The sequence below is a fragment of the Protopterus annectens genome, chromosome 4.part0 (assembly GCF_019279795.1).
Source record: "Protopterus annectens isolate FY-2018-M chromosome 4.part0, PAN1.0, whole genome shotgun sequence".
NCBI classification, from domain to species: Eukaryota; Metazoa; Chordata; order Ceratodontiformes; family Protopteridae; genus Protopterus; species Protopterus annectens.
In genome coordinates, this window is record NC_056733.1 from 49,255,480 (window position 1) to 49,277,138 (window position 21,659).

The window sequence follows — 21,659 nt, forward strand, 5'->3', positions numbered from 1 at the left end:
ATCCCCTGAGCCTGGCTCCAGAAACAGTATCTTTTCCACTTTTCAGCATAGGACTTTCTAGTACTAGGCTTCCTTGCCTCTAGAATGACATCCAGTACCTGCTTACTGAGGGATGCTAGAGGAGAGCTCAGGGAATTAGCCAGGCTGCAAGGTACAGGGTTTGAAGAGGAGGGTGCAGAATCTGGCCTGCCTGCTGGGACAGCAGGGAAGGGGACTGAGGCAGGTGCCATGGTTGCAGCAGTGCCATACTTGCACAACAGGGGGTACCAGTGCTGGCGTGGTCAGTCTGGTGCAATCAGTACTGTCCTTAGCTTGTCCTGTTTGATCTTTAGTAGAACCTTCGAGAGAAGAGGCAGAGGGGGAAAGGCATAAACCGAGAGGCTTTTCCAGGTAAAGGACAGAGCATCCACTTTCCAAGGTTGACTGTGGGGAGTTCTTGTGCAGAATTTGTTCAACTGGTAGTTCTGAGGGGAGGCAAACAGGTCTACCTCTGGAGTCCGCCATTTGTTCCTCAAGAGGTTGAATATTTCAGGTTCTAGTTTCCATTCATGTGGGTCCATGAGATTTCTGCTTAAGTCATCTGCCAGTGAATTAAGCTTGCCTGGCAGGAATTGAGCCTGTAGGTGTACTTGGTAGCTCAAGGCTGTGTTCCACAGAACCATGGCTAGTCTGCAGAGAGGGTACAAGTGGGTTCCCCCCGCTTGTTCATGTATCACATAACTGTGGTGTTGTCTATCTTTACCAATAGTTGTCCTGGAAGAATACGGTCTTTGAAGGCTGTCAGAGCATTCTGTACAGCTAACATTTCTTTTTGATTGATATGCAGATGCATCTGTCTTGGGTTCCATTTGCCCTAAATGCACTGCCCTGCTATGTGAGCCCCCCATGCATAGTCTGATGTGTCTGTTGTTAGGGTTTGGGCAGCAGGGGGTAGAGTGAAAGGGAGTCCCTTGTTATGGTAGCAGGCCTCTGCCCACCAAAGAAACTCTGTCTTCATACAAGGAATGATGGAAATAATTGTTTCCAGGTCCTGAGAATGTTGAAACCATATGCTTTTTAGATACCATTGGAGTTTCCTCATATGCAGTCTTGCATGGAATTAGTAAAATGCAACAGGCCATGAACCCCAGGGCTTGCAGTATTTTCCTTGCAGTCAGCTGGGGTTTTGTGGCCAATAGTTTGAAGTAGGTTGTCAAATAAACTTGTTTCTCCAGAGTGAGAAATGCCATCTTGGAAGTTGTTTTCAAGCTTGCTCCCAAGAATACAATCTGTTCGCAGGGTACTAGGTGAGATTTCTTTTCGTTGATGGTGTACCCCAGAGAGGTTTGAAGTTTCTGTACAAATTTAAGGTGTTGTAATAGCAAGTCCTGGATTTTGGCCTGAATCAGACAATCGTCCAGGTATGGGTAAATTTGAATATTTCTCTACCTGCAAAATGCAATGGATGGAGCTAGATACTTTGTGAATACCCTGGGCGCAGTAGATCCAAAGGGAAGTGCAGAGAACTGATGGTGCATGGAGCCTGCCCTAAAACATAGGTATTTCCTGCAAGATTCCCTTACTGGGATGTGTAGGTAAGCTTTCTTTAAGTCTAGGGTTGCCAGTCAGGTATCCTTGGCTAACACAGGAAGAAGCTGTTGAAGAGTTAGCATTTTGAATTTTGGAACTACCAAAAAGGTGTTGAGACTAGAGAGGTCCAGGATAGGATGCTAGGAGTTGTCTTTTCTGGGTACTAGAAAAAGTCTTGAATAAAAACCTTGTCCCCTTTGATCTGCTGGAACAGGCTGAATAGCCCTGATATTGAGAAGAGAGAGAACCTGCTGTTGGACCTCCGCCCATTGATTTGGGGGTAGGTCTGGCCAACCATTTGGGGTTGGAAGTGTGTGGAAGTGGAATCTGTATCCTTGGAAGACTATGTTCAAAACCCATTTGCCCTGGGTAATGAGTTCCAGGTTTTTGGCATGTAGGGCGAGCTTTCCTCCTAAGGGAGCAGGTAGGATGAGCAGGGCTTGGTAGGGTTAAGGTTAAGTCATTGTGCCATTTTTCAGTAGGGGGGTGGCTTACTACTCCCTGCTTTGGAAATGGGAGCTCCCCACTACTTAGGTCTGTGCATAGCCTGCGACTGTAATCTGGGAGGTCTGCTGTTCCTGGGTTTGGACTGAAGGCCTGTAAGGGACTGGAAAGGACCAGTTCTTTGAAAGCCAATGCCAAATGAATCTGGGAGGTTGTACTTGTAGGAAATGTTTAAAGTTTGCATAGATTTAACTCTTTCCTCCATCCTTTTGAAGACTTCTTCTGCTTTGTTGCCAAAAAGGTGGTCTTGGGTTTAAAGAATCCTGTAATGTAGCTTTAACATGATCTGGCAAGTTCTGTTCCTTAAGCCAAGCATGCCTTCTAAGTACAGACCCAGTGACAGCAGCCCTGCAAGATGCTTCTAAGGGGTCAAAACCACATTGAAAAGTAGATTTACCAACTTGTTCTGCAGAATGCATTAAATCTTGCAATTCTTTGTGTTCAGCACAGTCATGAATCAACATCATTTTCTGTTTAAGTAGTCCCATAATAAGCTGCTGATACTTTAACATATGAAACTGGCAATATAAAGCTCTAATGGCCAAAGCAGCAGAAGTGTATACCTACTTACTCCATCTGTCTAAGGCTCTAGAATCTCTATCAGAAGGGGTAGGATTTTTGGCAGCAGTAGCCTTAATGCCTTTTGGCCCTTGGGAAATGGTGTCTGGATCCGCAGAAGGATTCTTGAAGAGGAACTTGCAAGAGTCAGGTACTCTCTGTAGTACCTGTCAGGTTTTCTGGGAGCTGGAGGGAAAGTGTCTGGGGTAAGGCTAGATTCCAAGAAAGCATCATCTACAATGTCCAGAACAGGAGGGATAGCTCAAAGCCTGTGTTGAGGCAGGAGTAAGAGTTCCCCAAGTCTCTTTTTGGACTCAGTAGTCCTGACTTTCCCACTGGAAATGCTCCCTAAAAGTATTCAAAGCTTCACCGAAAGAAAGATCTTCTGGAGGGGAAGCAACGGGAATGGATTCCTCTGCATCAGAATCCTTATAAGTAAATAAGGACAAATATTGGTAATTGGAAGGAGCAGAAATATCAGATTCCTGATCAGAAGAATCAGAAAGAAAATCAGTTCTAGGTCTCTTAGCGGGGGAAAGCTGGTTTCCCCTAATTAAGGTACTAAGGTCTTCAGCCATTCTAAGCATTTGTTTTTGAGGCATATGGGCCTGACCCTGCGGTTTGGTCATCGGGTTTCTAGGCATAGTGTGAGTTTTTGGCCTGGATGAAAGTGATGGCGTCGGTTTGATATGAATGCCCATAGGCCTGAAATACACCCTCAGAAGTAGGTGCCTGCACAGTGGCTACAGACCCATCCAAGGTAGAGACATCCGCAGGTTCCATAGTCAAAGAAGCATCTCGCAGCATACCAGACTCCGAATGGGTCTCGGTAGAGGCCTGTGAATATGAAGTAGTGGGTATCAGGGGCTGTGAAAGCGCCTCATTGAGTACCGGTGGACTGGTGACTAGCTTAACTAAAGCATCATTGGCAGTTTTGGACCTATGCGGTCTGTCTGTCTTTATCCTTATGTTTTTTTGGAAGATTGGTAGTCGGATGGCTTAACGAAGCCATTTCAGAGTACACAGATCGAGTATGAAAGTAATCGGCTGCAAAAATAGCCAGACAATGAATAGTTCAGACATTGAACAAGGCACAAAACCAGTAGAGATGAAAGTCATGGTCTGGGCCTAAACAGGGGATGCAGTACAAATGAAAATCTCTATGAGGTATTTGCTTTCCACAGGTAAGACAATTGTTAACTTTTACTGTCATCAATTAGAGCAAGAAAAAGGATCCCCAACGGGGTACTTCTCTTTTTTGAAGACTTCAGGTCTGAAACTCGAAAATGAAAATTTCAGGAGATGGCCGACCTGCACTTGCGAACTGCTTCTGCTTCGGCCACCGCATGGCAAGAAAGACTGAGGTAATGGTGTTGGCTGCATGTTTTATACCCCTGACTACCTGACGTCATGGAAGAAGAGACCGCATCTGATGCAGAAATCCGTAGACTCTGGTATTCAGGCCGGCTGAGGGCAACCTGCTGGCAGATAACCCAAATGTGATGACTGCAGCAGTGAAACACGAAGAACACCAGTACAACAAGTAAACAGCTTCACGAATCTGAATGTTGTAGATGAAAAGAAAGGAAGTCAGAATGAGGAGGGATGAGCTAAAGAGGTGCTGTAGAGGTGCTTGCACAATGTATCAGGGTAATGTGTGAGAGAAGAATGCTATAGAAGCTGAAATGTAAAGTGTACAAAACTGGTATGGCCAGTGATTTTTATACTGCACACAGGCCAGGGCATTGAAGGAATAGAACTGTGGTAGCCTGTGGTGATGGTGATGAAGTGCTTGAGATGGCTAGTAGAGCAAACACTGTGGGGCAGACAAAGAAATAAGGACACTAGAGCAGATTTCAAAATAGCCCTAGTTACAGAGAAAGTCATGGAGAACAGATTACCAAGGTTCAGTCACAAATGCAGAAAAGCAGGAGGCAATTTGATAAAGCAGATTTGGGGCAGAGAAGGTGGCAAAATGAGACAACGACATCCAGCAAAGAAATGGATGGAGTGCATGAGAGAAAAGCCGAAACAAGAAGCCATGTCTGTTGAATAAGGAAGAAAAGGGGCTCTGAACAGAGAGAAGTGAGAGCAGCTGATGTGACACCCTGGACCCATGTAAAAGTAAAAAAATGGAGGCTGATGATGAAGTACCACAGTACCTTTGGTACATACGCTTAGTTACTACACATGCACTTCAGACAGCAGTATGAATCGGCATCTCTGTTACAATCCACTACCCACTACCATTGTGTGCATTCATTTACATGCTAACACGAGACGTAATCCTGCTGCGCTTTGAGTTCACATTCTGTACTATTACAGCACTTAAACTGCTACAGCCATCAAAGGCTTCTTACATAAATGTTTGGTTATGCAACATTACTACAGCTGCTAAAAAGGTAAACCACAGTTTAAGAATGTGTAAATGACTCACTAACCTGTTGCTGAAAATGCAACGACAGTATTGCAAAGTCTGATAAACAGAGGTACTTCCTGTTGGCTTTTGGGTGGATGTTTTTTCATCATACTAAGTAGCAGCAGCAGCAAGATACAAACTAAACCGAGGGTGACATCTCCAACACTGTAGAGCAAATAGTAAAGAGAAAACAAGCTATTCAAACAACCTACAACATCTTAAATCTTTATTTACCATTACCTGAAGAAATAACCAATAAGCTAAACTAAGAAACACGGAAAAAGGTCTGTTTAAGTTTTTATTAGAACAGTTTCTGCCTCACCCCTCAGAGAAATTGGTTCCAGATACATCTGCGTCAACTTCCTCTGTTCCTACAACCACAGTCTCTCTGGTGATGTCCCCTATAACCTACATCAGGAAATAGAGCTCCTGCTGGCATGTCACTGGGGAATGAGAGAGGTCACCACTGCAACCTGTATGCATGGCTTTTACCTTTTCAGTGGTGCAGGTCTCTGACATCTCTTCACCATGTGGAGTACCTCACCCAGCTTACACATGCATTTTTCTCTATGTTAGCCTAAGCCATGCCCACTGTTGGAAGCATGATTCTAATCAACAGTGGTATATGACAACTAGGAGATGATTTAATACATTAACTACAGAGACCCAGTAGGTACAAGTAACTCTTTTCAATGGCAACTCAAGAGTTACCTAAAGAATGCTGAAACCAAATTGGTGTAGGGGTGGGATCAAATGGATCATAATGTAAAAAAAAAATATATATATATATATATATATATATATATATATATATATATATATATATATGGGTCTACTTCTATTCACTGACTCCCATTTCGTCGAACTTTCATTTCACTGAAAGTTCATTACATCGACAAGCATTTGCCCCCTTCCCCAATATTGTGTGACCCTGGAGTTGATATATATTGTAGGGGTGTGGGGGCACAGCCCCCACATTGGGGTGTGGGGCGGCCCCCTCAAAATCTTGTCGATGTAATGAACTTTCAGTGAAATGAAAGTTCGACGAAATGAGAGTCAGTGAATAGAAGTAGACCCATATATATATATATATATATATATATATATATATATATATATATATATATACACACACACACACACACACACACACACACACACACACACACACACACAGGTTCACTAGACAATCTGAAATACTGAAATGTCGAATATCAGTATTTCGAGACTAAATAGTCGAAAGTGCAGTTACACGAAAAGTACAGTTTTGTACCTACCATAAATGTAGATGTTCGAAGATCCACATTGCTGCAGTCCTAACACTTGGGTAGTCCGCTGTCCCTCGGTCGGCCCGAATATCAGAGTATAAGGCTGACGTCGGTCAAGGCGCATTTGACTGACATCAGAACGTCAGGGTACAAATGCGCATGACCGACGTCATATCCTCAGTCTTTTCTTGCCCCAGATGTCAGAAGACCCTAAAAAGAAAGGTCAAAACCCATAGACAACAACTAAACAACCAACCAGCCTAACACCAAAAATATGTACAATATATACAATATAAACAATATACACAATATACCTCAGATTGATAACCCAACCCACACAACCACCTCAAACTACAGAGGGGAAGGAGGGAGGGTAAATTGGACTGCAGCAATGTGGATCTTCGAACATCTACATTTATGGTAGGTACAAAACTGTACTATGTTCTTCATCTCACATTGCTGCAGTCCTAACACTTGGGTAGAATCCCAAAGCAGAGGTAAGGGAGGATGGCTAAACTATGATGAAGCAGGAGCTGCCAAAATGCCCTGCAACACAGCAGTGGCAAAACCAGCCCTGGATTTAGAGTACAGTGGAAGGTGGTAATGCCTAGAGAAGGTATGCACTGAACTCCAAGTGGCTGCCTCCAAAATATCCTTAGTTGCCACCCCTCAAAAAGCTGTTGAAGTGGCAGTAGCCCTAGTGGAATGAGGCCTAATCCCAGCTGGAATCTCTTTGCCATGATGGGAATAACAGAAAGCAATGCAAAATCCAATCCACTTAGAAATAGTTTGTTTTGACACGGGCTTGCCCTGAGAGCACAAAGCAAAAGAAACTAATAACTGCTGAGATTGTCTGAACCCTTTAGTTCTGTCCAAATAATATCGCAACTGCCTGTGTACATCTAAAGTGTGCAAAATCTTTTCCCCTTTATTTTGGGGATTTGCATAAAAAGTAGGCAAATGAATAGTTTGGTTTAAAGCCACACTAGAAACCACTTTAGGCATAAAGGAAGGATTAGTACGTAAAGATACCCTATCCTTATGGAAAATTAAGAAAGGCTCAACTGCCATAAGGGCCTGCAATTCAGAAACCCTTCTTGCAGAGGTAATGGCCAACAAAAAAGCAGTCTTCCATGACAAATATTTCAACTCAGCAGTAGCTGCAGGCTCAAAAGGTTGTAGAGTGAGTTTCTCCAACACAAAATTGAGATCCCAAGCAGGAGTAGGAGCTCTACGTGGGGGTCTTATATTCTTTGCCCCTCGAAGAAATTGCTTGAACAAAGGATGAGAAAACAATGGTGGGTCACAGTCGTAGTGAGCTGAAATTGCTGCAGCATGAATCGTAATAGAAGAGAAGGACAAACCTTTGTCCAATAACTCAGTAAGATATTGAAGAGCCACACTTAAATCAGGCTCAGAAACATCCAAATCCTTAGCTGCACTCCAAAACAAAAATCTCTTCCATTTATCTGCGTACACTTTTCTGGTACTAGGCCGTCTAGCTTCCAAATCACATTCAAAACTTGTTGTGGAAGTTGAGACCCTCTATGGTTTAAAACAGAATATGCCAGGCTGTTAGGTGAAGAGAGTGAAGTTTGACATTGAGCAAATGACTGTCCTCCTGGGACAACAGATGTGGAATCAAAGGTAAAAGCCATGGAGGCTTCCGTACTAGACTTCTCAGTAATGGGTACCAGTGCTGTCGAGGCCAATCTGGAGCAATCAAAATCATCCTTGGCTTGTCCTGTCTGACCTTCAGAAGTACCTTTGGGAGGAGAGGCAGAGGTGGAAAGGCATACACATGAAGATTTTTCCAACTGAAAGAAAGAGCATCCACTTTCCAAGCTGTGGGATGAAACCTTTTCGTGCAAAACTTTGGCAGCTGATGGTTTAGTGGGGAAGCGAACAGATCTATGTCTGGAGTTCCCCAGGACACTGTCAATTTCTGAAACACATGAAGATCCAGTTTCCATTCGTGGGGATCCATTATTTGTCTGCTTAACACATCTGCTAAGGAGTTCTGTGCTCCCGGCAGAAACCTTGCCTGAAGACTTAGTTGTAAACTGAGAGCAGTCTCCCACAAAATCATTGCTTGCCTGCATAGAGGATAAGAATGTGTTCCCCCTTGCTTGTTGATGTACCACATGACAGTTGTGTTGTCTGTTAGAATCAACACCTGCCCTGGAAGAAGTAAATCCTTGAAAGCTATTAATGCAAACTGGACTGCTAACATCTCCTTCAAGTTGATATGTAGATGCTGTAGTCTGACAGGCCACTTGTCTTGTATCCACTTTCCATTTAGATGAGCTCCCCAAGCTTTGTCTGAGGCATCTGTCGTCAAAATTTGACTCGCCTCTGGCCGGGTCACAGAGAGTCCCTTGTTTAGGTGACATTCCTGAGCCCACCACAAAAATTCCTTTTGAATGCAAGGTATTATTTGAATGACAGTGTCCAGATCCTGGCAGTGCTGTGTCCATACATTTGTGAGATACCATTGCAGCTTCCTCATATGCAGTTTGGCATTGGGAAGCACCAGAATACAAGATGCCATGAACCCTAAGGCTTGAAGGACTGTCCTTGCAGTCAGCCCGGACTGAAGAGATAGATGATGGAAGTAAAGGGAAAGATTCTTTTGTTTGTCCGGGGTTAGAAAGGCCATCTGGGATGCTGTATTCAGTCTCACACCCAGAAAGCACATGTCTTGAGAGGGTACTAGACTGGACTTTATTTCGTTCACAGAATACCCCAGGCATCTTAGCACTGCTATCACATATTCCAAATGACAAAGAAGCTCGTCCCTTCCTTGAGCCAGAATCAGGCAATCGTCCAAATAAGGATAGATTTGTATTCCTTTTAGCCTGAAGAAAGCTATCACTGGAGCCAGAACTTTCGTAAATACTCTGGGAGCAGTAGATAAGCCAAAGGGCAATGCAAAGAACTGATAGTGAGAAGTCCCAGTCCGAAAACGCAGATACTTCCTGCAACTTAGCCTGATAGGTACATGAAGGTAAGCCTCCTTGAGATCCAAGGTTACCATCCAGTGATCCTTGCCCAGCAGAGGTAAAAGCTGTTGTAACGTCAACATTTTGAACTTGGGAATGTCCAGATAAGTGTTGAGGATAGATAAATCCAAAATTGGTCTCCACGTGTTCCCCTTTTTTGGTACAAGGAACAGGCGAGAATAAAATCCTAGGCCCCTTTCTGATATAGGAACCGGCTGTATGGCCCCTATTTGGAGTAACAGAGAAATTTGCTTGTGAGCCTCTATTCTTTGTTAAGGAGGAATGTCTGGCATGCCTTTGAAAGGAGGCAAGGTATGGAAATAAAACCTGTAACCGTGATGTATGATATCCAATACCCATCTGTCTTGGGTAATCAAACTCCAATTTTCTTTGAAAAGTGCCAACCTTCCTCCCAAAGGTGCTGCCAGGCGAGAAGGTTCTGGCAGCTGAAAAGGTAGGTCATTGGGTCTGTTTACGAAAGGACTGACCCCTGCCCTCACCCGAAGACTGTGCAGGAGAACTCCCTGTTCTAGGCCTGAAAGAGCCCTGACCTCTGCCCCTGCTACGTCTAGATCTACCTCTAGACTGGGAATCATAAGAAGGATACGTCCACCCCTTAGTAGGCCAATTTCTACTAAACTTTGGAGGCTGAACCTGCAAAAAATCTTTAACAGTCTGCATAGACTTAGCCTTGTCTTCCATTTTCTTTAAAACTGCCTCAACAGGAGAACCAAACAAGACATCAGATTGCAAAGGGGCATCCAAAATCCTAGTTTTAACATGGTCAGATAAATTTTGATCCCTCAGCCAGGCATGCCTGCGAAGAACTGACCCAGCAGCAGCCACCCTAGACGAGGCCTGTACAGCATCAAAACCACATTGCAAAGAATGCTTACCCACCTGTTCAGAAACATGCACTAAATCTTGTAACTCTTTACAATCAATACCTTCCGCCAGAGCATCAACCTTAGATTTCAACTGTGAAAGGAGATAATTTGGATATTTCAACATGTGAAACTGGCAATTCAAAGCTCTCATGGCTAGAGTGGAAGAAGCATAAACTTTCTTTCCCCATCTATCCAAGGCCCTGGCCTCTTTATCTGCAGGAACCGGATTCTTGACAACAGAAGCCTTAACACCCTTAGGCCCCTGGCTAACAGTTTCTGGGTCCGCCCTAGGACTCTTAAAAAGATACTTATGAGCTTCAGGCACCCTGTAATACCTATCTGGTTTAACAGGAGCAGGAGGCAAAGAATCAGGATTAAGAGAAGCCTCAGCAAACACATCTTCCACCACATTCAGAACAGGAGGTATAGCCAAAGGCCTATGCTGGGGTAAAAACAAAAATTCCCTAAGCCTTTTCCTGGAATCAGAGAAGTCCTGACCTTCCCATTTAAAATGCTCTCTCATGGAGTGTAGGGTCTCTGAAAAAGAAAAATCCTCAGGAGGAGAAGCAGAAGGAGTAGAATCATCCACATCAGAATCAGAATAATGAGAATACTCCTGCAAGTCTTCAGCCGAAGACTCAGACACATCCGAAGCCTGCTCAATCCCCCAACACTGGTTCCATCCTAGGCCTCTTATCAGGAGGGGGCATAGAGCCTCTAATTAAAGAAATTAAATCCTCTGCCATTTTAAGCATGTGCTTCTTGGGCACAGAACCTGAAGAACTAGGAGTGACACCCACAGAAGCTAAACTAGACCTGCCTCTAGGAGAAGCCTTGGAAGCAGAAAAAGAGGGCCTAGACACCTTAGGAAGGGAGGGAGTACAGTTACCTGAGAAGCCCCTATAGCCTGACCTGCCTCCTGGGCGGCCACATCCTGTAAAATCAAAGTTTCTCCCTGGGACTCCAGAGAGGCCTCCGTCGGAACCACCGGTTCCACTGACGCCCCTAAAGAATCGGCGTCCGGTTTGGACGACTCCTCTAACCTAGGTTTAACTGCCTTGTCCTTGCGCTTCTTTGAGGAAGCCGGCGTCGGAGCATCCGACGGCATATTGTAATTGCACCGCTTCCCAAAGACCAACCTGGCACAATCTAACCTTCGCTTTATAGTGCGTTTATTAAACCTAGCACAAAAGCGACACCCAACAACGTCGTGCTCAGGTCCCAAACAAGGTATACACAAATTATGGTAATCCCTATGCGGTATCTGTTTCCCACAAGAAATACAGTTATTCACTTTTTCTGACATCCGGTAAACCACTGAGGCAAGAAAAAACCAAAATATTCCCCAACGGGGTACTTAACCAACTCTGACTTCGGTCTGAAACTCCGAATTCGAAAAATTTCAGAACGCCGAACGGCACTTGCAACACTGCTTCTGCATCGGACCATGCGGCAAAAAAGACTGAGGATATGACGTCGGTCATGCGCATTTGTACCCTGACGTTCTGATGTCAGTCAAATGCGCCTTGACCGACGTCAGCCTTATACTCTGATATTCGGGCCGACCGAGGGACAGCGGACTACCCAAGTGTTAGGACTGCAGCAATGTGAGATGAAGAACATCTGCACTACCTCGAATGCGGAAATGTCGAATTCGCTGTCACATTTGTGACGTATGGTGTGGTTTGTGGATTTAGCTAGGGATTCAGGTAAGTGATGTTTATGTAAGAGTATTGGGTAGGGATTTTAGAGTTTGTGTAGTGGTGATTTTTGTGTGTTTGTGTGTTTAGTGTGACCTCGGAGTTAGTATATATAAGTAGGGGGTTGTGGGGGGGCCCACATGGGGGTGCAGGGGGGCTTGCCCCCTGCTTATAGGTAGGGTAGGTGTGTTTGTCATGTTGTGTGTGTTGTTTTGTTTGTTGTAGTGTAGTTAGGTAGGTGTATGTGCGTTTGTGTGTGGTGGTGTGTGTGTATGGTCGCGATTGTGGTTTTTGGGTATGTGGAATTTCAACTATACAGTCTTGAAATACTGAAATTCAACATTTCAGTATTTTGAGATTGTCTAGTGAATCTATATATATATATATTTATATATATATATATATATATATTGTTGTGTCTTTTCGGCTTTTCCTGGTTAGGAGTCGCCACAGTGGAACTCCTGTCCGCTAATGATTGGCAGTAGATTTTTTTATGGTGCCGAGTTGCCAGCCCGACCCCCAACATTCAGCAAAAGCACACCCATTCACGCATGTCTTTCAGAGGCCACTCTACCGCGGAGAGGACATGTGTGTGTGTGTGTGTGTATATATATATATATATATATATATATATATATATATACATACATATATATATATATATATATATATATATATGGGACTATATATCTATTTATAGCTATGTATACAAATGGGTCCCTATCATTCAGTTTTCAGAAACACGACCTCCATATGGTTGACACCATATGATTGTTTGAAAACTCAAAGCTTTTGAATGGAGATCTCGGTACAGCTAGGCTAAGAAAATTTACCCTTTTCCTCAATGTAGTGCGATCTTGGAGTTGGTGTATACAATTTACAGGGGGTGTGGGAGGCATATCCCCCCCATGGGCAGTGCAGGGGGACTTGAACCCCTGCAAAAATGTAAAAAAAAAAAGTAGCTTTTTCTATTTTTTTAAGTTTTTGGCATGTTTTTAGCATAGGGATTAATTTTGTGTAAATGTACTGACATCACACAACAACTGTTATATCACATCAGTGTAATTCCTTGATATGTTACACACACGTGAATGTAGCTTTGGATTTTCTGAAATGACACATTTGTTCTGCCACTGTAATGGTGAGAGTGCTAGCTTGGCACATGCATTAAGTACTGTAGTGTACACATGTGAGCTCCAGTTCTTGGGTGGTATGTGTACAGACATACAGCAAAGCCATCCTCGACCATGGAGCATTGATATAGGACTGATCACATGTGTGCAAATGAGCTTACTCAATTAACTGCCATCAGTCTGACATGTTGATATGACATTCATTCTCAGGGATCCTTTCTTAATATACAGATTAATTTCATTTGTTTGTGAAAATACCCATTGCTACCTCCTGTGGCAGATGCAGACAATACAAAGCTGTGGGGAATACATTGCATCATTGTGTGTGGTTTGCATCTGTTATCTGTCGGCACAGTAATTGTGTCAGGCAGGGCTACCGTATGCAAGGTGTCACTTGTCTGGTCAGGATAAAACAGACAAACAGTTGCAGATTCTGTTAAGTAACTTTATTGTACACAAACACATCAGGGTTGAGGCTTTATAACTTAAACTTAAATAAACTTATAAACAGACTGACTGCCACATTCATACATGCTCACACTTTGGCTGTTCTCTCAAAATGACACTGATGCCTGAAAGTGCGTCACTTGGAAATGCTTCTTAAAGTTACAACACACACTGTTCTACATCCTCCTTCTTTGAGAAATTGTTCATATGACAATGACATGCAACTGTACAAATAATCTTTTGTCATGCAATTATACAAAACTAGATACACATGAAACAATCATGTCCAGGTTGCTGCGTATTTCCCACTGGGTTTAGAGACAGAACCAAATTGTGTGATATAAAAATTGGAAGCAGGTTTAGCAATGGGGACTGCCTCTACAGAATGTTCATCTTTGGGGACATCAGGGACATTAGCAGGAATGGGAGTTGCTGTCAACACGGGTTCTGCCTTTGGAAAATTGTCTGGATTGCTCTGAGATCTATAGTCTGTATCACAGGTATGATGCTGTGATATTGGTTCTGCTACAGAAAGAAGATGTCTGCAGTTTCTCCTGTTTTCCACACTTTCTGCCTCTACTAGGTAGGATCTCAGCTTGGCACAAACATCTGTCACTTGACCAACCCAGTTGAAGCCTTTCGCTGTTTGCATCCTCACAGTCTCTCCTTTCTCCAATTGATGATGAAATCTGCTTTTCTTGTCATAACTGGACTTCTGCAAAGATCTCTTTTTAAGCAACTGGGTTTTAACTGCAGTGTTGTTCTTAGCATTAGGCATTAGTAAACTGTAACTAATAGGTAAGGTTGTTCTAGTTTACCTGGATAGAAGTCTCTGAGCAGGAGAGCCAAGTAGGCTGTCACAGGGTATGTTTCTGAGATTGAGTAGATTTAAAAAGATATCGGTATTGTCAAGTTTTGACCCCTCATGTAAATGCTTTGCACTCTGTACTGCACATTCAGCCAGACCATTTGACTGCAGATATTCAGGAATTTTGTTTAGCTGAAGTGGCTCTCTTTGAAAATGTGGTTTGGTACTATTACACACCGAACAAGAGGAAAGTACTGTATAAATGTCTTTTGAAATAGAAGGCCAAAATACTAGATCTCTCACCCTTCTTTTGGTAGAATCAGAACCTGGGTGGCCACAATGTAAAATTTGGATATCTCATGTTGTAAGGAAGCAGGAACAACTATTTTAGGACATTTAAAAATGATACCTCTTCCATCAGCATCTCATCTCGGTAAGAAAAGTAAGGTTGCACTTCAGGAAACACACGAGATTGCTTTGATGGCCATCTGACATCAATGAAGTGGTTGAGCTTTTGCAAAACTTGATCAGTCTTTGTATGATCTCTCAGGTCATTTAATCTCATGGAAGAAAAATTACATACCTCCATGACATCAAAGTAAACAATTCTCTGCATCATGCTGTTCCGTAGTAAGAAGTTTGCCTTTAATGTAGACCGTTTTGAAGTTGTGCTTTTTATGTATTTATTTATTTATTTATGTATTGACATTTGTTAACCGGGTTTGTCCAACTGGGCTTGTGACCCATTTTCAGTGGAGACCCGAGGAGAAAAGCTCCAGTAATACACTTTAAAACAAGTACAGCTTTAAACAATATTGATATAATAGCAGTTATAGCAAAATGATTCACATATGTTGGGATACATGCGTAAAGTTAAAGTTGCATTAAAAAGAAGCTAAGTAACAATTTTACATTGATATAGTTCAATAGGTCAACAATGAACATTTTTTGTTTGTATAAAATTGTGCAAATGCATAGTAGACACATTGGAGAGAGAGGTGTAATGAGGTACTAAGTATGGTCCTTTTGAGGGTACATAAAGGGAAGGAAGACTAGGTAGGGTCATGGCAAGGGCAGGTTCTGGAATTGAGAAAATAAGCCTTTAGTTCATTTTTAAAGTGTGAGGTATGGGAGATTGAACGTATGTCAAGGAGAAGTTTGTTCCAAGCATGGGCAAGGGAGTGCTTGTAGAGTAGTTGCCTACTGACCTTTTTGGGTGGTAGATATCAAGTAATTGTTGGTTAGAAGTATGGAGGGTCTAGGATGGGATGTAGATGGAGACTAAGGAAGATAGAGATGGACAGAAGGAGGGTTTATAAAGAACAGAATGTAGCATATGCAATTGATAAGATAGCAGAAACTGGGGAAGTTCAAGCCATTGAAGAGAGTTTAAAGAAATGCAGTGGTGTGAGTTGTATGGGGAGTTAGTAATGAATCTGGCTATTTTATGGTAAGTCTGTTGCAGTTTGTTTAGAGTGGAGGCCTGGATATTGGTAAGAACTGGGGCGGCGTATAAGAGGGAGGGGAGGAGGAGTGCCTGGCCCAGGGTAAGTCTAGATTCAGGGGTTAGGAATTTGTTGTTCCGATATAGCAGACCTAGTTTTTGTTTTTTTTTATACATTGGAGTATGTGTAGGTTGAGCTTGAGTTCGTCATCGATAATGACCCCTAGGAGTTTTGTGTGGGTGTCAGGTTGGATATTTGTATTGTTAGAAGATGTGATAAAAAAGGAGGTTTTGTGATGAGAAAGAGAATGGGGAAGGAAAAGTAGGAGTTTGGTCTTTTTGGGATTTAGGATCAATAGGTTGTGAGAGAGCCATTGTTCAGTGGATAGTAGGGCCTGTTGGATCAGGGAGTGTAGTTCAGGAATGTTATTTGAGATGGATATAAGTGTGGAGTTGTCGGCATACTGAATAAGGGAGGATTCTTTGCATGAGGTGTAAAGATCATTGGTGAAGATATTAAACAAAAGGGGTCCCAAGATGGAGCCTTGGGGAACACCAGTGGAGATGGGAAGGAAAGGTGAGGAGGATGAGAGTCATTTGACAGATTGTTCCCTGCCAGATAGGTAACTATTAAACCAGGAAAGTGCAGAGGGGGATAGGTGGAGATTTGTGAGTTTGGATAGTAGTAGAGGATGATAGACAGTATCAAAGGCTTTGGAGAGATCTAGGAAGAGACAGGAAATGAGTTTATTGTTGTCTAGGGCCTCTGCAATGATATGAGTAAAGGAGAGGAGGGCAGTGGTGGTGCTGTGGTGAGGACGAAATCCATGTTGGGTAGTGTGTGAGGAGGTGATTGAGAAGCTGTGAGTGAGTACATTTTTCTAATATCTTGGAGAGGGGGGACAGAATGGCAATGGGTCGGTAGTTTGAGGGGTCAGTGGAGTTTCCACCTTTATGAAGAGGGATAGTGAAGAAAGATTTTTAAAGGGTGGGGACAGTTGATTTCAGAATAGATCGATTAATTATTATATATACAGGATAGGCAAATGAGTCAGCAGCAAGTTTGAGGAATGTTGGAGATAGACCGTCAGTGGAAGGAGAGCAAGGTTTTAGCTTGAGTAGTAGAGATTTGATGTATGTAATGGGAAGTGGCTCAAAAGAAAACAAAGTTGTGTTAGTGTGACTTGGAGAGGTGGGTGTCGAAGTAGAGTTTAGCTTAGAGGTTACCAGATTTTGGATAGAAGAGAAAGTGTTTATTCAGGAAGGTAGCTGTTTCCTGAGAGGAAGAGTTAGGGTATGGAGAGGGATTAGAGGGCTTTCCAGGATAGAGGATGTTGTTGAGAGTTGACCAAAATGTTTGAGGATTGGATTTGTTGTTAAGCTGAGCAGAGCTATAGTATAACTTTTTGTCATTAGTTGTATGTTTTTTTGCAAGGTTCCTCAGTTGCCTATATTTCTGAAGAAAATGTGGTTGTTTAGTCTTAGTCCGGGTTTTCCAAGCATGATCTCTTTGTTTCATAAGGGACCTAGTCTCTTTGGAGAGCCAGGGAGCAAGGTTTGATTTTACTCAGATTTTCCTAGAGGGAGCTAAGGAGTTTAGAGTATTCATGACGATGCTATTGAAAGTGCTTACAGCATCGTTTAGGGGGAGGTGTTTTAGAATGGACCAATCTATGTTGTGGAGAATGGAGTTAAATTGGGATGAATTGAAAGTCGATAGTTTTTGATGGCCTTTGATAAGGTGGGGTTTGGGAATATGGGAGTAGTGTCTTAAGATGGTGGTAGGGAGATGATCACTGAGGGAGTCAGGTAAGGTGGTGGGATTGTGGTATTGGTGGGGGGAATTGGTAAGGATCCAGTCTATGATGGAGCTGGAAGAGGAATTTTTATGGAAATGAGTGGGAGATGTTATAAGTTGGTGGAAGCCATGTAGGTGGATACCGAGTTGGGGGGAGTCAGTTGCGAGTTTGGACCAATCAATGTTGACATCACCAAGGATAGGTGTCTCATATGGTATGTTGTGGGAGAACCAGGACAGGATGTTTTCAAGAATGGGCAGATTGTTACCAGGAGGAAGGTAGATAGAGGCAATTGCAAGTTTTTTGTGGGGATTCAGATGTCAGTTAAGGATGATGATTTCAGCTGGGAGGAAGTCAGGAATTGGGGAAGGGTATGGTGAGAGGTTAAGAATGTTTGAGTAGAGGATGGCCACGCCACCACCTTTTTTTACAGGTCTATCAGATCGGAATATATTATAACCTGGTGGGAGTATTTCACTATTTAAGATGTGTGGCTTGAGCCAGGTTTCAGATAGGGAGAGGATATGAGGGGTACTGAGAGCTATCCATGAGTGTAGCTCAGTGACTTTATTTGATAGACTCTGAATATTCAATGAGTAAATAGTTAAGTATTTGGATAGAGATGATTGTTGTGACTGAGGTTGGTGACTGTTAAAGGAGTAAGATGGGGCAGTGTAGAAGTAGTTTTGGGGAGAAAAGAGGGGCCAGGGTTGGGATGGATATCTCCAGGACAAAGCAGGTTTTTAGTGAGGAGAGAGTGTGTAGTAGATGCTAGATGGAGTTTGTTTAGTTTTGACTTAGCTTTGTGGAAAGGTTTAAAAACCTGTATTATGGATAGTTTATATAGACTTGAGAGAGAGGTAGTAAAGATATTAGGAGAGATAGTAAAAGATGAAGTAGTTGGATATATGTTGTATGAGTGAGAAGTTGGTGAACATAGGAGTGGGTCAGAGAGATTGGAGTGGTAAGAGGTGGAGATAGAGAGAATAAGGAGTAGTGTAGAAGATATTAGAAAATAATACATGTTGGAATAAAATATAGCCAGATAGAGTAGGTAGAGAGACAGTAGTATAGATGAAGTGGCGTTGACAAGATTGACAGATTAGTGAGGTGGTTGTGGCAATAGGCAAGAAGTGGAATTGTAGTGGGACAGGAAGGGGAGGGATAGTTAGTTATAAAGGTAATTGTAATGGGGGTGGGTGGGAATGGGGATAGGGTAGGGTAGCAAAGTGAGCCCGAGCATAGTGAGGGCAAACGGAGCAGGTCTAGCACCCTGGTCAAGATGCAGTCATAGAAACAATCAGAAACGATAGTGAAAAACTAGCTTGAGAGACAAGGATATAAAGTTTCTAAAGGTATAGTCACCAGAAATAAAATAAAAAGAAATAAAATATGAGCAGAAGTAAGCTTACAAAATGACACTGGCATCAAGCTACACAAGTAGATTTACTTGAAGGAAACCCAGTGCTGTATTGTTAAAATAAGCTGCAATAGAGAGGGGCTTTGCAGGGGGAGAGAGAGAGGTATTACTAGCAGCTGAAAAGCAGGGCAAAACATACAAAAAAATTAATATGTAAGAGTCTGAAGACAGTAAAATAGGGCAGGTGCACTAGGAAAGGCAATTATGAGTGAGGCTAGAAATGAATTCAGGGAAGGGTAAAGTGCAGAACAGAAGAATGTACACAGAAACAGTAAGAGGATAGTGGGTAACCAAAGAGAAAGGATAGGAGCTGCTGGTGTCTGCTTTTCAATGTGACTAGCAAAAAAACACTGTAAATTCTTGTTGTGCTTATAAAGTCTAGCATTAATTAAAATATTAGCTTTTGTAGTAGTTCTTTACTGGGATACATACTTCAGTGGTATTATTTTAAGCTTAAAATTGTGGCTTCTGGACAGATAGAGTTGCAGGGTATCTGTTAAGGTCCTCAAACCTGTGCTGCCTGTACTGTGGCCAGGAGAAAACCGCAGGGAAAAATCCACTAGGGCTATAAAAACAGAGAGGAGGGAGATTAGTTATGAGCAAGTAATTCAGGAAAAGAGGGAGAGATAAATATACCATGGGTAGAGAGAAAAAAATGAATACAGGTAGGCAGAGACAGTATACCTAGCATTAATTTCCATTGTATGAGTGTCTTACACACATAGCTAGCTAAGAACACAGCAGTGTTTACACCTATGCATAAAGTAATGCAGAACAACAGTAGTTAACAACAGCACAGTGGAGACATACACAAGGCAATAATTCACAAAGCAGGAAAACAAAAATCCAGGATACTGAGGACAACAACAATTGGTACACTTTCAGGCAATAGTTCTTCCTTTTACTTTAGTGCTACACCAAGAAATTACAGTGAAAATACTATAGATACATCTAAATGTGAAATTAAGGTGCCTGTTGCTCCTTGCAACAAGAAACTTAGTTGGTAAATATTCACATTTACAGTTTTCTTTCATTAAAAATAAGAAATAATATAAGTATAATTCAAACACTAAGCTACCCGTGATCATAAGGTGCTGGAGCTCCTTGAGACAGGGAAAATAGATTTTAAATATTCACAAAACTAGAGTCGCGAGATAAAGTACACCAAAACTGCATATGCAAGCAATATTCATCTCAATATAATCACAAAATGCTATACGACCAAAAGCAGATAAAGCAACAGAATAATCACCAAATATTGTAAGATTTAAAGCAGTTAAGGCAACAGAAAAGACATCACAAAACAGTTAATGCCAAAGAATCACAGGTTTACCTTACACAGAGCAGCAGATGCTCAGCAGCATGAAGGGGAAAGAAGGTTTCAAAATGACTTCTGCTGTTGTGAGGCACCTGTGAAGACTAGGAAGAGGAAGTGAGGTGAGGGGGAGGGGTACTGACTAATACTGGGCTGGGCTAGCACCCTGGTCAAGATGTAGTCATAGAAACAATCCGAAAATATAGTGAAAAACTAGCTTGAGAGACAAGGATATAAAGTTTCTAAAGGTGTAGTCACCAGAAATAAAATAAAATATGAGCAGAAGTAAGCTTACAAAAGGACACTGTCCTCAAGCTTACACAAGTAGATTTACTTGAAGGAAACCCAGTGCTGTATGGTTAAAATAAGCTACAATAGAGAGGGGCTTTGCAGGGGGAGAGAGAGGTATTACTAGCAGCTAAAAGCAGGGAAAACATACAAAAAAATATTAATATGTAAGAGTCTGAAGGCAGTAAAATAGGGCAGGTGCACTAGCAAAGGCAATTATGAGTGAGGCTAGAAATGAATTCAGGGAAGGGTAAAGTGCAGAACAGGAGAATATACACAGAAACAGTATGAGGATAGTGGGTAACCAAAGAAAAAGGATAGGATCTGCTGGTGTCTGCTTTTCGTGGTGACTAGCAAAAGAAACACTGTAAATTCTTGTTGTGCTTATAAAGTCTAGCATTAATTAAAAGATTAGCTTTTGTAGTAGTTATTTACTGGGACACATACTTCAGTGGTATTATTTTAAGCTTAAAAAATGGTGGCTTCTGGACAGATAGAGTTGCAGGGTATCTGTTAAAGTCCTCAAACCTGTGCTGCCTGTACTGTGGCCAGGAGAAAACCGCAGGGAAAACTCCACTAGGGCTAGAAAAACAGAGAGGAGAGAGATTAGTTACGAGCAAGTAATTCAGGAAAAGAGTGAGAGACAAAAATACCATGGGTAGAGAGAAAAAAATTAATACAGGTAGGCAGAGACAGTATACCTAGCATTAATTTCCATTGTATGAGTGTCTTACACACATAGCTAGCTAAGAACACAGCAGTGTTTATACCTATGCATAAAGTAATGCAGAACAACAGTAGTTAACAACGGCACAGTGTAGACATACACAAGGCAATAATTCACAAAGCAGGAAAACGGAAATCCAGGATACGGAGGACAACAATTGGTACACTTTCAGGCAATAGTTTTGCCTTTTACTTTAGTGCTACACCAAGAAATTACAGTGAAAACACTATAGATACATCTAAATGTGAAGTTAAGGTGCCTGTTGCTCCTTGCAACAAGAAACTTAGTTGGTAAATATTCACATTTACAGTTTTCTTTCATTAGACTGCGGTGGTGGTGCTGCGGTAGCGTTGTCGCCTCATAGCAAGACG

General features: G+C 42.3%; 1 protein-coding gene across 3 annotated transcripts in view; it reads right to left on the reverse strand.

The window, feature by feature from the left end:
- Nucleotides 1-21,659, reverse strand: part of SLC26A11 (solute carrier family 26 member 11) — a 1,037,522-nt gene that overhangs the window by 571,116 nt on the left and 444,747 nt on the right. For all 3 annotated transcript variants that reach the window (XM_044068078.1, XM_044068080.1, XM_044068079.1), the window contains one exon: nucleotides 5,073-5,215. In XM_044068078.1, the coding sequence (XP_043924013.1) occupies nucleotides 5,073-5,215 (143 nt within the window). The remainder of the gene's footprint in view (nucleotides 1-5,072; nucleotides 5,216-21,659) is intronic.